The 13,166-nt window shown below is 53.4% G+C and overlaps 5 protein-coding genes across 5 annotated transcripts; 3 read left to right on the top strand and 2 right to left on the bottom strand.

Moving 5' to 3' along the window:
• Nucleotides 1-431: 431 nt before the first annotated feature.
• Z520_10683 (uncharacterized protein) lies at nt 432-1,567 on the top strand (the record flags this gene model as incomplete). Its single annotated transcript, XM_016781175.1, has 3 exons — nt 432-473; nt 526-1,396; nt 1,449-1,567. 3 exons carry the CDS (start codon nt 432-434, stop codon nt 1,565-1,567), a joined length of 1,032 nt encoding a protein of 343 aa, XP_016627628.1.
• A 1,187-nt stretch (nt 1,568-2,754) lies between these two features.
• Z520_10682 (uncharacterized protein) lies at nt 2,755-3,561 on the top strand (the record flags this gene model as incomplete). The annotated part of the gene is made up of 4 exons (XM_016781174.1): nt 2,755-2,865; nt 2,922-2,966; nt 3,020-3,089; nt 3,140-3,561. The coding sequence occupies 4 exons, from the start codon at nt 2,755-2,757 to the stop codon at nt 3,559-3,561; spliced, it is 648 nt and encodes a 215-aa protein (XP_016627627.1).
• Nucleotides 3,562-3,811: 250 nt separating this feature from the next.
• On the bottom strand, nt 3,812-5,795 carry Z520_10681 (uncharacterized protein; the record flags this gene model as incomplete). Its single annotated transcript, XM_016781173.1, has 2 exons — nt 3,812-5,549; nt 5,605-5,795. The coding sequence occupies 2 exons, from the start codon at nt 5,793-5,795 to the stop codon at nt 3,812-3,814; spliced, it is 1,929 nt and encodes a 642-aa protein (XP_016627626.1).
• Nucleotides 5,796-8,884: 3,089 nt separating this feature from the next.
• Nucleotides 8,885-9,199, top strand: Z520_10680 (uncharacterized protein; the record flags this gene model as incomplete). Its single annotated transcript, XM_016781172.1, has 1 exon — nt 8,885-9,199. One exon carries the CDS (start codon nt 8,885-8,887, stop codon nt 9,197-9,199), a length of 315 nt encoding a protein of 104 aa, XP_016627625.1.
• Nucleotides 9,200-10,715: 1,516 nt separating this feature from the next.
• Nucleotides 10,716-11,642, bottom strand: Z520_10679 (uncharacterized protein; the record flags this gene model as incomplete). The annotated part of the gene is made up of 1 exon (XM_016781171.1): nt 10,716-11,642. One exon carries the CDS (start codon nt 11,640-11,642, stop codon nt 10,716-10,718), a length of 927 nt encoding a protein of 308 aa, XP_016627624.1.
• Between the last annotated feature and the right edge of the window lie 1,524 nt (nt 11,643-13,166).

The following is a 13,166-nucleotide window of genomic DNA, read 5'->3' as shown; positions in this document are numbered from 1 at the left end:
GCACAGATCTCCAGCTCTGGTTTCCCACACAAAATAATACTTTCTCGACAAAGCCTTCTGGCTTGCCCGCAGCTCAAATTACGTCAATGGTGCTTATCGGGCGCCCGGCCGGCCAGGGGCGTATCTTGTCGTGTACGGGCACGACGAGTCACTGACAACCTGGAACCATGGTTTCCCGATCTCGGGTCGAATCAGCGGCATCTCCTGACAACATTATTACTATACATAATATACGGTCTCCGAGCAAAGTACATAATCCCTTTTCCTCTGATGATGAACTGAGTCGAAAGCTTTATCCTCTCGCAGCTCGTGGCCCTGCTGGATGTAGACCCGGGCAACCTTTGTCTCCCTTTGATACAATATATCTTCTTTTGGGGCCGATCCGACGGCGGTCAATGGGCGCCGTCGCTGCCCGTCTCTGGTGATATAGTATGGCTTGTGATCCACGATGCCTGTACGATCTCCCAAATGAGGTATGCGCATTTCTCCCAGGGAGAGATACATTCTCTTGCTGACTTTCAGAAGATACTAGTATCCATCCTCTCTGGCTTCGCAACCCAAGACCTCCTCCCCTTGGTCGTAGTCTCGCGCCGTTTTCATTCCATCATCCTCAGAATCCTGCATTTCCGACTCCTCCTCGCCGCGGCTCTACCGGACTACAAGCTGATCCTCGAGGCGTACCACCCGAGCAAGCGATACAGCGACCCGTATTTGTTCTGCACATACCTGGGCACAGATGGTCTGAGTTCAAAGCACGAAGGTGAGGGGAGCCTCTATGAAGACTGTGACGGGGAAGAAGGCAGGCTCGCGAAATTGGGTGGCCTGTACAGTCGCTTCAGACCCGAGCGGCCGGGAGTACAAGGGTCAATGCCTGCGCGCCGGATTGCCGGTGCTGTGCTGAATACTACATCATCATCATCATCTTCTTCTTCTTCCACGTCCACAAATACTGGAACTATGCCCATCTACGCCGACGGAGGCGATGGAGGTTTCACAAAGGTCACACACACCCTGAATCTCGATGCCGACGAGCTGTTCGGCCAGTTTTGCGCCTATGCGAGTCTGGTGAGGCTCGGGCCCCGGAGAGGCGTCTTCCTGAGCAATGTACACATTGTGCGGTCCGGCCAAGGCGTTATGCGAGTGTGGAAGCAGTGGCTCCAGGACCGCGCCCAGGATCTATGGCAACAAGAGCAGGAAGGGCCGGAGGGTGTGCAAATGGAGCCGACACCGACCATGAGTTGCCCCACGATAGGAGCGGACAAAAACATCATGTGGACCGACTACAGAAAGAATGTCGGCCTGCGGGTTGCAGTGCGTGATCGGAATGAATTGTGTTATGGGAATCGTGCTGTCGATTTCGACGATATGCCAATGAGCTTCGCCATAGAGATCCAAGGTGAGTTCTCGCTCCGCTTCTAGCCCAGGCTAATTACCAACTGTTCCTGCAGAGCTGGTTGTGCGAACAACGCATCTGATGCTGGCCGTGGAGGCGTCCACCCAGCAACAGGGCAATATATCAGGTAAAGCCCTTATATTTGGCAATTTCGCCACCGCAGCCTTGCCATAGGGCTAGTCTACTCAGGGGTCCGGGAGTTTGCCTGGCCCCCAGCCGCCTTCTACAACCTCCTTCCAACCTGCAACCTATATATCCACGGCCATCCGCGATTCCTGTCTATCGTTGGATTGTCCACCGGTAGCAGAAACCTCGGGCCAGGGCGCTGACTATGCCATAGGGACATCCGTGAGCCCCTTGGCCTTCCTAGCATGGGTAGCCCGGAATGAGGACAATTGATTCTCGCATAGAATTGGTATCTCAAGGCTGGAATTCGGATGGCTTTGTACTCAATGCGCGATGCAGGCGCTTTGTCTTAGTTCCACTCCACGCGAGAAGAGTTTCTCGATTTCACCGCTTATTCATGCTGCATGAGATGGCGATGATTTGTTGCTCGTAAACGATTCACCAGGGAGGCGGTGCCATTCTGGTCTAGCCGAATCTGCAATCCAAGTTGGAATGCATAGGCTTCGTCCTGATCGCTGCTGACTTCGCTGGAGCTCTTGTCTCCCTCCGTTTTGAGTTGTTCTGCATTGTCTCCTTCTCTTCAACACCCATCGCCATCACCTCTCTGTCCGTCCCGTGGATTCATACTCTCTGAGGCGAGGATTGTCGCGGGTCGGAAAGTCTCTTCTGGATCAGGTGCTTCGGGTATCAACGAGCCCTGCAGCAAGCGACCTGCAAGCCACAAGCTCGTGGCCCACCCGCCCGTGTTCAAAGCTGTCCAACTCGATGGACAAGCAGCTTCTTGCCTCCCTCCGCGAGCTCTCTCAGGCCATGATATTGGCTGATAAGGATTGATGGCTTGCATCCACGGTCTACGTGGCCTCCAAACCACCACAAGGATAGAGCCGTGACCCTCACCTGTTGGAGGTTGGACGTCGTCGACCTGAGGCTCTTCGGCTTGGAGGGACAATCGACGGACAAGTCAATACCCCGCTCTTGCTCGCTCGCGGTCTCGAAGCTCCCACATGGCCTCGATTGGCAACTCGCAACCCGGCCAGCTCCCTCCCACCAGCTTCCCCCCTCCGTTATTTCAGCAGCAATCCCCGCGACCCAGGTTTTCATCTTTCTTTTTTTCGCCACTGATGATCGCTCCGTCCCAAAGCTTCCTTGCATGAATCCTTCCGCTTGGCTGCTGATATCAGATCCTGTGACCCCACAAGGCAACTGTTGCCCACCAGGACCCATTGTGAATGACAATGCCTCAATATAGTACCTTTTCCATTCCGAAAGAAGGGATATCGCGAGAGGTGGTCGAGACCGACTTGCCCTTCTACCTTGGCCGGGATGCCAAGGTCATGGAGAATAATGTAGCCTGAGGCCGGTACACAGCACAGCCTCGAGTAACCGGCTGACTCTGCCACAGAAAGGCGACCGATATGTTATTCAGTCATTTTCTGAACCACCCAGGGTAAGTGTTGCAAATGCACTGTCCAATGGCAACCACTGAACGGGTTGCTCCAGCACATGATCACATCTCTGCGAGATGACACAGCAAGGTGGCAAAGAAGCGATGACCATCGGAGACGATTGCGTGAGCATCTCCGTACTTCTTCTCACTTTCATGGTACTCACAAATAACAGGTTACTCCGAAAGTCGAATCCATCAAGATCGGAAGCGGGCTTGCCATGGAAAGGCCGAAGCTCAACCTCAACTGACAAGGCACAACTCCCGTGATGTGACCTCAGGGAACGCGGCTACAGGTGTATCTCCAATCCCTGTGCCCTCGAGACCCCCTCTGGCGCCACGATATAGCTCAAGCAATGGCTCAGTCTATGGGTCAATGCAAGTCTCGCCCAGCTCCGCCTTTGAGAGCGCTTCTCGGTCTCAATCAAGGCGGGAGTCAGACGCCATGTCATCGCTGGATGGCGGCATGATCAGTCGGACCATGTCAGCCTCCAGCACCTCCAGCAGCTATGGGACGAACGGTGGGTATGGCTTCAACAGGGATCTGCCAGGTGGCCAAAACGGTGAATGTAAGGCTCGCCGCTACCCAAAAAGTTGATGGCTGAAGGTTTGGGGTTTGTCTGTTTTATGGCAGACGTCCCGAGACTGAGCGTTCCTCTCCCGCGACATCGTTGAACAGCGATGCTAACTGGCCGCAATCAACAAAGACGGCTTCGCCAGCGGCGACCGAGGGCCCCCTGCCTATTTTGGCCGGTCATAGGCCAGCGCGCAGTGGAAAGGCCTAGGAGAGTCGATTCCTTGCTCATGTGAGATGATGGGAATGTAGTTGTATGTATACCCACCCCTTCTCAGTGTACCCCATAGGGTGACTGTTGTCGCTCACACCATTCGGACAGTGTATCTGCGTCGAGCATCCGGCCTTGTGCTTTTAGGATGTCTCTAAGGAGTTGGAAAGAATGAGTCGACTTCGGGTTGGATTCGCCCAGAATGCGATGTCTGTTCCGCACGACTTCTCGCAGGAGCTGCTCACCAAGTTGCAGATGGATGCTCTTCCTCGCCCCCGTCTCCCTCTTTGCCAATTGGAAGAGGAAAAACGCGTGACGATGCTTTGCTTCCCAACTATACGCATGCTGCTCGGGGAAGTTCTTCCGCACGCGGGGCAAGACAGATTGGACGATGATGGCCTCGGCCCCTTCAGCATCGCCGCAATAGAAGGTGGCCCTGGCCAGTGTGGCGGCAGCCATGATGGTCTCGATGCGGTCGTCGCCATATTGCTCCCACTGACGTGTGAGGTCAAGCAGCTCTCTTCGAGCAGGCTCAAAGTTCTCGGGCGCCCTGACTTCCTTTTTCAGCTCATTCTCCAGCATTGCCCAGGCCATGTTATACCTGGCAGTCAGGGCGGGCGCGGATGATTCAGAGAAGCCAATGCTCATTTGAGTCACAATGTAGGAGAGGCGAGCAATATCATGAGGCGGACAACCGGCACCACCACTGAGCATGTTCTTTTTGAACTCGATGGTCATGGTCAAAGGGTTGTCGAGTCCGCAGTGGTTCTTGGTCAACTCGTCGCATTTGGTCAGCAGTTCTGAGAGCCGCTCCCACTGGCCGTAGCAGTCGAACAGCACCGATACAATGCTCAGCGCCCCCAGGCATTCTCCGGCAGGGCAGCTCTCGTTGGTGAGCATGCACAAGAAACTGAACTGAGCAGTGGTCCAGTACCATTCCGTTTTGTTTTGAATCCTGGCATCATTCTGGTTCTGGCCAGCACAAATCAACCAGTACAGGCAATACATGACAAAATCCGCCGACAGGCTCTTGTCATTGAGCTGCCGGCTGTGGGTATTGTCGCCGAACCGGTAGATATCAAGATCCAGGTCGCTGATCTCTTCAATGACAGCCGGTGTCGCAGACAGCACGGCATTGGTAAAGTCAGCGGGCCACTGCTTGCTCGGGTCGTTGTTGTCCCACAGCCGGCACCAGCCAGACGGAATCGGCTCTCGCTGAGCACGCCAGAAAGGACCTAGGATGTTCGGGATGGCTGGCTGACTGCGGGTCATGACTGCCTGCTGCCCGGACATATGCTCACGGATGATGTTGAAGTTGAGAGGCACTGCTTCACCCCGATATTGGTGTTCTGATGGCGCCGGCACATAGTTGAGATCGTACGAAAATTCGCCTGAGTGTCGAGGACTGGACTCTGGCGACGGGATGGGGACCCTCATTGGGGAGATGGGCCTCAAGGAGGCGTGAGACTCCAGGGAGCCAAATGAGCTTGCGGATGGAGGTGTTGGCGGTAGGTGGGAGGGGCTGGGTTGCTGGGGCTCAACAGGGAAAGTGATATAATCGGGCGTCCTGTCGTCGTCGGTGATGCAGGACAGCAGCTCCTCTTCATTCTCAACCTTGTCATTCCTATTGAGGTACTTTTCGATATCCTCTCGTCGTCGAGGGTGCCCGGAGAAGATGACGACCTCTTCGCGGCCCTCGCTCTGGGCTTGGTTCAGCAACCTCAAGATGAAGGCGGCATCACGCTTGGTGAGCTTGTGTCTGAGGCCCCAGGTCTTCAACTGACTCTTGTATTGTTTCACACTGGGAGGTGTTGCTTAGCACATGTGGGAATTTCTGCTGGGGGGTGGTGACTTACGACAGATTGATGCCATACTCCCGTTTCATATAGTCCATGATCCAGTTCAGGGGTCGCTCCTCGTGGATATACAACTTTTGGATGCGGTCCTTGTGAGGGCCGAAAGCAACATCGCGAGTCTGTTTTGATTGGACTCGTTTGAAGGCCGACTTAGGTTGAGGACGAGATCGTGGCAGGTTCGGGGGTCCCATGGTTACCCACAGCCTTAAGCCACCGACCTGAATGTGGGATAGAAAGTGCCTAGGGATGCAAGAGGCCAGCCCTTAAGGCTGCCGGTAAGGTTGTACACTTGTTCAAGCAGGAGACAGACACGGGATGCATGAAGAAGAAGGATCACACCCAATCTAAGGGAGAGCTACGAACGCCAGATGCTGCAAGCCAGGCCACATTGGACTCTTTGTAGCGAGCGAAGCCAACATTTTGTTTCGCTGGAGTGGCAAAAGAGGCCATCATCTGGCATTGCTTTCTGACTAGCCTCGTGAACAAGGCTCACTTGTTAGGCAGAAGGGTGCGCCTTGTGCGGGCTTTTTTTTTTGGCCCCTGGGAGTATGACGGTAGGGAGGATGGGGCGGCCAGGGGGGGAGGAAGATGGATGGGTGGATAGGACGAGGAGATGGTGGCCGTCGGATGATGATGATGATGGATGGATGGGAGGATGGGAGGCCATCAGCAACACTAGCAGTATTAGCAGTTAACAGCCTAGATGGGACCAGGTGTAGGGAGTGACTAGAGGCTTGTAATCACCCGCCTGCAAAGGTCCCTCAAAGGGCCCATGAGTACTGCGTAGGCCTGGCCAGTGGCCACCGAGCAGTTGTCGAGGGATATCTACCTAGGTAGGCACCGCTAGACCACCGTGGTATACGAAAATTCCATAACTTGCCAACCTTTTCTTTTCTTTTTCTGGTGGCATGTCGTTCTGGACGGGATCCCGTGGCATGACCAGGAGGGGAGACTGTACCGAGTATCTCTTACTCACACAAAAGTTCCACCAGTGATCAAGTATTGAAGGAGCTAGAGAGAAGAGTCATCAGCATCTTAATTACCTCCCACCCACCTCCGGACCTTTCTTGACCTGGAGCGGAGCAGGCGCGGTCCTTCCCTTCCCTTGACCTTGGCCCACGGATGAGATGCACCTGTGCCTGAGCCGGCCAGGCTACGAGGATAAGCAAGCAGAAGAGTGAGAAAGAGGGAGAGGAAGAGCCCAGCATTCTCTGCTGCAGTGTCTGTTGTCTTTGTCGTGCCCCTGTACCTTGTATTCGGTACATACCCCCAACTACTCGGTTGTTACTTGTAGGTAGTTCGCTTCAAAGGTTCCAAAACAATCATGCATGGCGCCTTCAAAGGCTCTTTCGACATGTAAAAAGGCAACCGTTTCTCTGTCTTCTCTTTCGTCTGCTCGTTCACACCCGTGCCGCTCGTTGTTTCGCCCCCAAGTCATGGCTACTGGCCTCCCATGGTCAGCTGAAAGGTCCTAATGCTGCTGCTGATCTGGCTCTTAGAAAGGCCGCGTGGTTTCCCTCTCTGATCGACAATCACTCCCATTTTTTGTCTCCGGGGCATCTTTTCCGTATGTTTTTGTTGAGGAAGATGGAGCGACTATTATTGTCACCACCGTCCTCCAAGCAAAGTGGCGCTTTCGGCGCCGGCAGCAGCACTTTTGGCTGGCGTGTCGTGTCTCTATCTCACTCTCCCTTTCGCTCGATCGACTCTCAATTCCCTGTTCCAGCAAACGCGAGGGAGTTTTTGCCTCCCCCGGACATGATCCATCGCCACTGACCCATCGTTAAGCGCCCGTTGCATCGCAGGCTCCTCCCGGGGGAACGGTTCCCAGAGTCCCAGCGTCCACAATAATGGGACCCTATGAGTATTATCCGTGGTCCGTTGTCCATGATTATCCATTTATCAGCACCATCTTGCTGCTTACCTTCTGGTGGAGCTCTGGCTTCATGGTCTTCACTGCTCTCAGCAGCACCGGGAGCTCTTCTGTGCTCACCCTTTCCCTTGCAACCCCTGGCCATTTCGCTGGAGATGACTTCGCTTACCGTTCGTTAGAAATACCACGATCACCATCACCTGAGCATGATGAGTGCCAACCCCTACCGCGGCCCCCCCAGTGCCGATCACCGGTGAGGACAAAGGCCCCTCAAAAGTGCTCGCTGTTGGCTAAGCCACCTGTTCTCTGGAGAACCGACCTGCGCACTTTTGTTTGTGGCCTCGACACCCCCAAGGCCTCAGGCATCCACTTGGCTGGGTTCATGGGCTCTCCTAGCCCGCTTGTTGTCTGCTTACTCGTTTTGGTCCAGCTGTTCTCCTCTTCGTCTGTAACCCTGCTCGGCTACTGAGTAATGAAGCTCATCTGGGCCATGTGGGGATGATATCCGAGTCTCTTGGCTCGTTCCTGCTTTCTTGCTTGCAGGTTTGCTTACCTAGGTTCTCACGGGGATGGAGTCTTGTTGAGCGTGCAGCAGCCACTACTCCCCTTCCGCACACGCATGGGACTTTGGGATGCTAAAATGTATCACCCGTGCCGTGCTCGGTACCACAGAGTCCCCATCTCAAGGGGCAGAAGCAAAGAAACATGGGAATTCTTGAGATTCCGCCAACGCACCCCCGTTCGTTGCGATGGGTACAACGGTAGGAGTTTGAATGGGAGTGAGGGCCCTTCTCGCACTTTGCGGCCACACCCAGCCAGCTTCTCGAAGAACCTTTGCAGGCCACATCGGAACACAAGTGCCGCATTGACCCTTACCTTTCCATTACATTACTGCGCCAGCGCGCAGACTCGACTCGATGGCTGCCAAAGAGATATGTCTTCTTGATATATCCTGTTGCGCCCCGTCCATTGACTAGCCCGTGTTGTTATCACCACTTCCATTCTTCTAGGTCCTGTGGAGCGGATGATATAAATTATTCACCGACTGAAGCCTCAGAGAACCACAGCATCAGTTGACGACGGATCACGGAACGTCTTGCTTTTCCCTCTCTACCAAATTCACTTCGCATCCTTGCCATTCCCAGGGACTCCGGGAGGGAAGGAAGGCAGGAAAAGACATACACCTCTCCCATCATCGTTGTCTCCAATTTGCTGTCCCAGAGAGTCCATTGATAAGACAGTCCTCCACCAGTCCACAATAACGGACCGACTCGTTCCCCGTCTGTTGAACTTTGATCATTCCAAAGGGTCAGCGCCAAAGAAAGGCTACCTTCAAGACTACGACCAAAAGTCGCAGTGCTCAGCTTCAAAGTACGAACTGAGATCAGAAAGGATAAAGGCCCGACAATGCCGCCTCCAGCATCCTCAGACACCATCAAACCATCCCGCCACCACACCTGGAGCACCACCAGTGTCAAGAGCGGGAGCACCAGTGGCCGCCACGACCATCACCGCCACCAGCAGCACGACCACCAACAGCAGCAATATGGGCAGCCTCGCACCGCTGCCAGGAAGGAAGCTGACGCCGCGACAGTGCAACGATGGCTAGACAGGCGCGAGCCCACGCAAGAGGACGTGCTGGATCGCGTCGCGCGGGCCTTTGGACCTGTCAACGACAGGCGCGGGAGGGAGGCGAAGATGAAGATGAAGATGAAGTTGTGATGCTGGACACGAAATAGACGATGACGACGAATAACGACAAAGATCTTACCATAGCGACGGCGAAGAAGAAGATGCCCTCTTTACCCATACTCGTTCTTATTCTCGTCGTCGTCCTCATACACATGTACAAGCAAGCGTAGGCTTGCATGGACTCGACCTCACTCCCATTACTGTTGGGTAGTCGGGGAATTTATCGCTTCCGGAAAAAGAAGTGGGAAGGGGGAGATCTCCAAAATTTCTTGTTCTTTCCAACGGGCGCTTTCAACTTTGGCGGTAAGGCTGCTGTCGCAAGGGGTCCGTTGCTGATCTCGGAACATTTTTCAGCTTTTTTGTTTTTTGAATTCCCATACCTTGGGTACCTAGGCAGCTTTGTATAGTATTGTTAGAAAATTAGTTGGTAGGAGTAATTAAATTCATCAGGTATCACTTTCCCCCCCCAAAAATACCATCGAGCTTGGTCCAAGAGGCTGTACCAATGATTAACCATCATCGTCCGGCCTGTGCAACCAATCCGTCGTATTAAATATTGACGATGATTCTTCCCCGTCAGTACCCAGGTACACCTCTCCACTCGGAGCGCATCTGTCGCCAGTCGACTCGTCTCGTGCGGACCACGGCGTGACTGCAGCGGCCCCGTGGTTTCTTCCTTTCTGGATCCGGTGTGAAGAGCCTAGAACCGGTCTTACAAAAATATTCGCATCATCCCCGGGCCTCTCGAAGTGGCATTGCTTTTGGGTTTCCACTGTTTCTCATATTATTTTACCACCCCCGCCATCTCTATGTCATGTTGTATCTATTACCCCTAACCCCCGGACGGACGCAACGTGGGCAGAACTAGTACTTTGTACTCAAGAGCGCCCTGTCTGTCTGTCTGTCTATCTGTCTATCTGTAGATATCAGTCAAGGCATTGGCGTACGTGGTATTACTTCTTCCGTCCGATGAGACTGTTGGGGTGCAGCGGTGGGACTGAGGATAGACCGCTGATGGGTAGACATTTGTTGTGTTTTCGTATATACAACAAGTATATGAGTTGCAATGTATTCAATTGGCCATCTATCGCATCTGAATTCCGTCCCCATTGCCATTCCTGGGAGGTCCCGATGGGCCGCGTAGCTCGCCATGTCCCCTTTGCTGTGGCAGACAAATTGCCGCCAATATATTAAGCGATTCACATCCCAATCGCTAGGTTCTTGTGCCTGTATTTCCCACTCCATGCTTTATAGCCCGACGCCTTCGCTGTGCATAAAACGAAAAAGGACAATCGACTGGTTCCGTCTCCAGTCCAGCAACGCTTCTACAGGGACCCACCTCAACACGATGAGAGCAAATAGTCACGGCTTCTTCAGTTGCCAAATTTTGGCGCCTCATCCGTTACACGTACTTCAGCAACATGATGCAGAAGCATACAGTTGGACTTTGTCCCTCTTTTTTCTTCAGACTCCAATTTTGATCAGGTTGAGATACCCAAGGAGATCAAACTGTGACTTGACAATTCCCACGACCTCCCGGAAGATCCTAGCCACTAGTATCCTCGGTATTCTTGTTATCGATTTCTTGTTGCTCCGCCTGTAGTTGACTTGGCGAAGGACTCGGGGCTCGCACACTCCTCGGTGCGTCATATATTGAGCTGGTATACCTCGCCCGAAGCGCCTCTTCGCATGCCAGCTCTTGGTCATATGCTGGCATCACTCTGCGCATAGCTTCAAGCCAATCGCTCATGGTCTTCGGTGTCAAATGGCACATTTGAGTGTACTCCCAGTACTCGGGGTACCATCCAGCCGACTCCCAGCCTATCAAGGCACTTATCCGACCGGCGTCGTCCACCAGGATGTTTTGGGGGCAGAGGCTGGCATGAGTGAACTTGAGTTGATATGGTTTCTTAGGGGCATGAACCATCTTGATTTCCTTTTCTGGGAAATCGTCCGTCGGGTGGCCTCTCCGCTCAAACTCTTGGAACGCTTCGATTGAGAAGAAGGGTCCAATGCGACCGGAGCCAAATCGGTGATCCAGCGCAGCCCCCAAGGTGGCATCCCCCACAACACATTGTTTGGGTGGTTGCATCTTTCTGAGTTGGTCCACGAAACGCCCTAGGTCTGCCACAATTTTGTTCTGTTTATGTGCAGACATGGTCGACCATACATGATCCAAGGGTTTTCCGGGATAAGCTTCATACTCGACTAGTTTTCCCTCCGGTCTGTTGTATACTGCGAGGACCTTGTACGAGGGAACCGAAGTGTGTCGGTCGACCAGCATCAGTGCTTGATACTCGGTGTTGGCACAATGGGTTTTGAGAATTCGGTTGTTGCTGAGGCGCAGGACCGCTTCGCCAGTACGAGGGTCGGTCTCTTTCTTGCCCCAATTCATGCGCCATTTCAGACCAAAGGGGATCTGGTCGTATTCGTCTTTTGGCTCTTCGTCTTTACTTCCGAAACAAAATGGCATGACTGCAAGAACACACTAGGCCCGCGGAGGGCAGCTCAAGGAGAGGGATCGAACGGGGGGAGGATGGCAGTCGGTTACATCGAATTTGGTCGCAGATTATCCGGGCATAGGTCGATCGATCATGGGACAGAAGGTGCGTGGTCGTGGGGAGGCTTATGTGCGATGCAACTCGAAGTGTGACCTTCGGCGTGGATTGGGCAGTAGACAAGGAAAGGCAGTGTGGCTTCGAGATAGCGGTGAGCTCGCGTTTGGATTCATGTCTGGGCGATGGACATCTAGAGAATACGACGACTGAGAAGTGATGGCGGGGAGAGGAGAAGAGACGTAGAGCAGAGAGCGGACGAGGACAAAGACGAGATCGGAAGGTAGATAGCTAAAGAGGAGGGATTGGCGTTTCCCTACCAGTAGCTGATCCAGCCCATTGACGAGAAGAATAATAGAGGCGAAGGCGAGGACAAGCAAGACGAATTCATATCGGAGGCGTAGGCGGGACAAGAAAAGAGGGACAGACAGGAACAAGGCACAAGAAGCCCAGAGACCCAGACGCAGAGAAGCCCAGAAAGCCCAGAAAGCCCAGAAGAAACCCCCATTAATTAGTCCTCGATAGTTGACTCAATCCTGGGGCTTGGTGCTTGGTGCTTGCATTGCTTGGGCATTCGGCATCTTCCTTACACTCTCTACCTGCGTTTCATCCATCCACCCATTCATTCATTCATCCATCCCCTCGACTCGATTCATTCATGCATTCATCCTCTCGATTCAATCATCCACTCCATCCATCAGCTGAGCGAATCAGCTGAAAATGAGGCTAAAACAAAAGCTCGATTCCACCTGCAGCTCACCCCTCGCACCCACCCGCTCCTCTGTCCGCACCAGTGCCCGAGTTATCATCCTCACCCCAATCATTCTTGGTTCCTGACTCCCGAGGTTGCATCTCCCAGAAAGGCCTTAGATCGGTCTTGGGAAGAAGAACGAACTCCAACTCTTCTCCCGTATGCATCTCGGTTGGGGATGATCCTTCCGTTCCTCTTTCGGGAGTGGGTGTTTACCAAGGCTCTCACGGTTCCAACCCAGACTCCCTGCCACTACTAGCCTTGGCCTGTGCTCACCCTAACTACACAGTAAGGAGTAAGTGGGACACATGCCTGTTCTCCGATCGACGACAAATGCCCATCGATCAGAAAGACGACATCCAGATCCGTGCTTCCCCTTGAACAAAGACTCTTTACTACAGTCTTGCCAGAGCCTTATCTGCCAATGGTCAATCTGACAAGCACCCGCAAATCCACTCCCAAGAAGAGCCAAGTAAAGCCTTGTGATGATCCTATAGGTTGGCCATTCCGAAAAATCGTGTGGGCATCTTCCTAGGATTTGAACTATGAGCTGAGACGTCAAAGAGCACAGACGCTGTTTTGAGGGTTAGTGCATTCCGATCAGGCATTGAATAAAGTACAGGTGAGCCTCTCTATCTCAATGGACTGTCACACCGGGACTCTGCAGTGCAAGTGGGAGATGTGATGATCT

Source organism: Fonsecaea multimorphosa (assembly GCF_000836435.1).
Source record: "Fonsecaea multimorphosa CBS 102226 unplaced genomic scaffold supercont1.32, whole genome shotgun sequence".
NCBI classification, from domain to species: domain Eukaryota; kingdom Fungi; phylum Ascomycota; class Eurotiomycetes; order Chaetothyriales; family Herpotrichiellaceae; genus Fonsecaea; species Fonsecaea multimorphosa.
The sequence above is the reverse complement of the archived record's forward strand: the minus strand, read 5'-3'. Positions and strand labels throughout refer to the sequence as shown.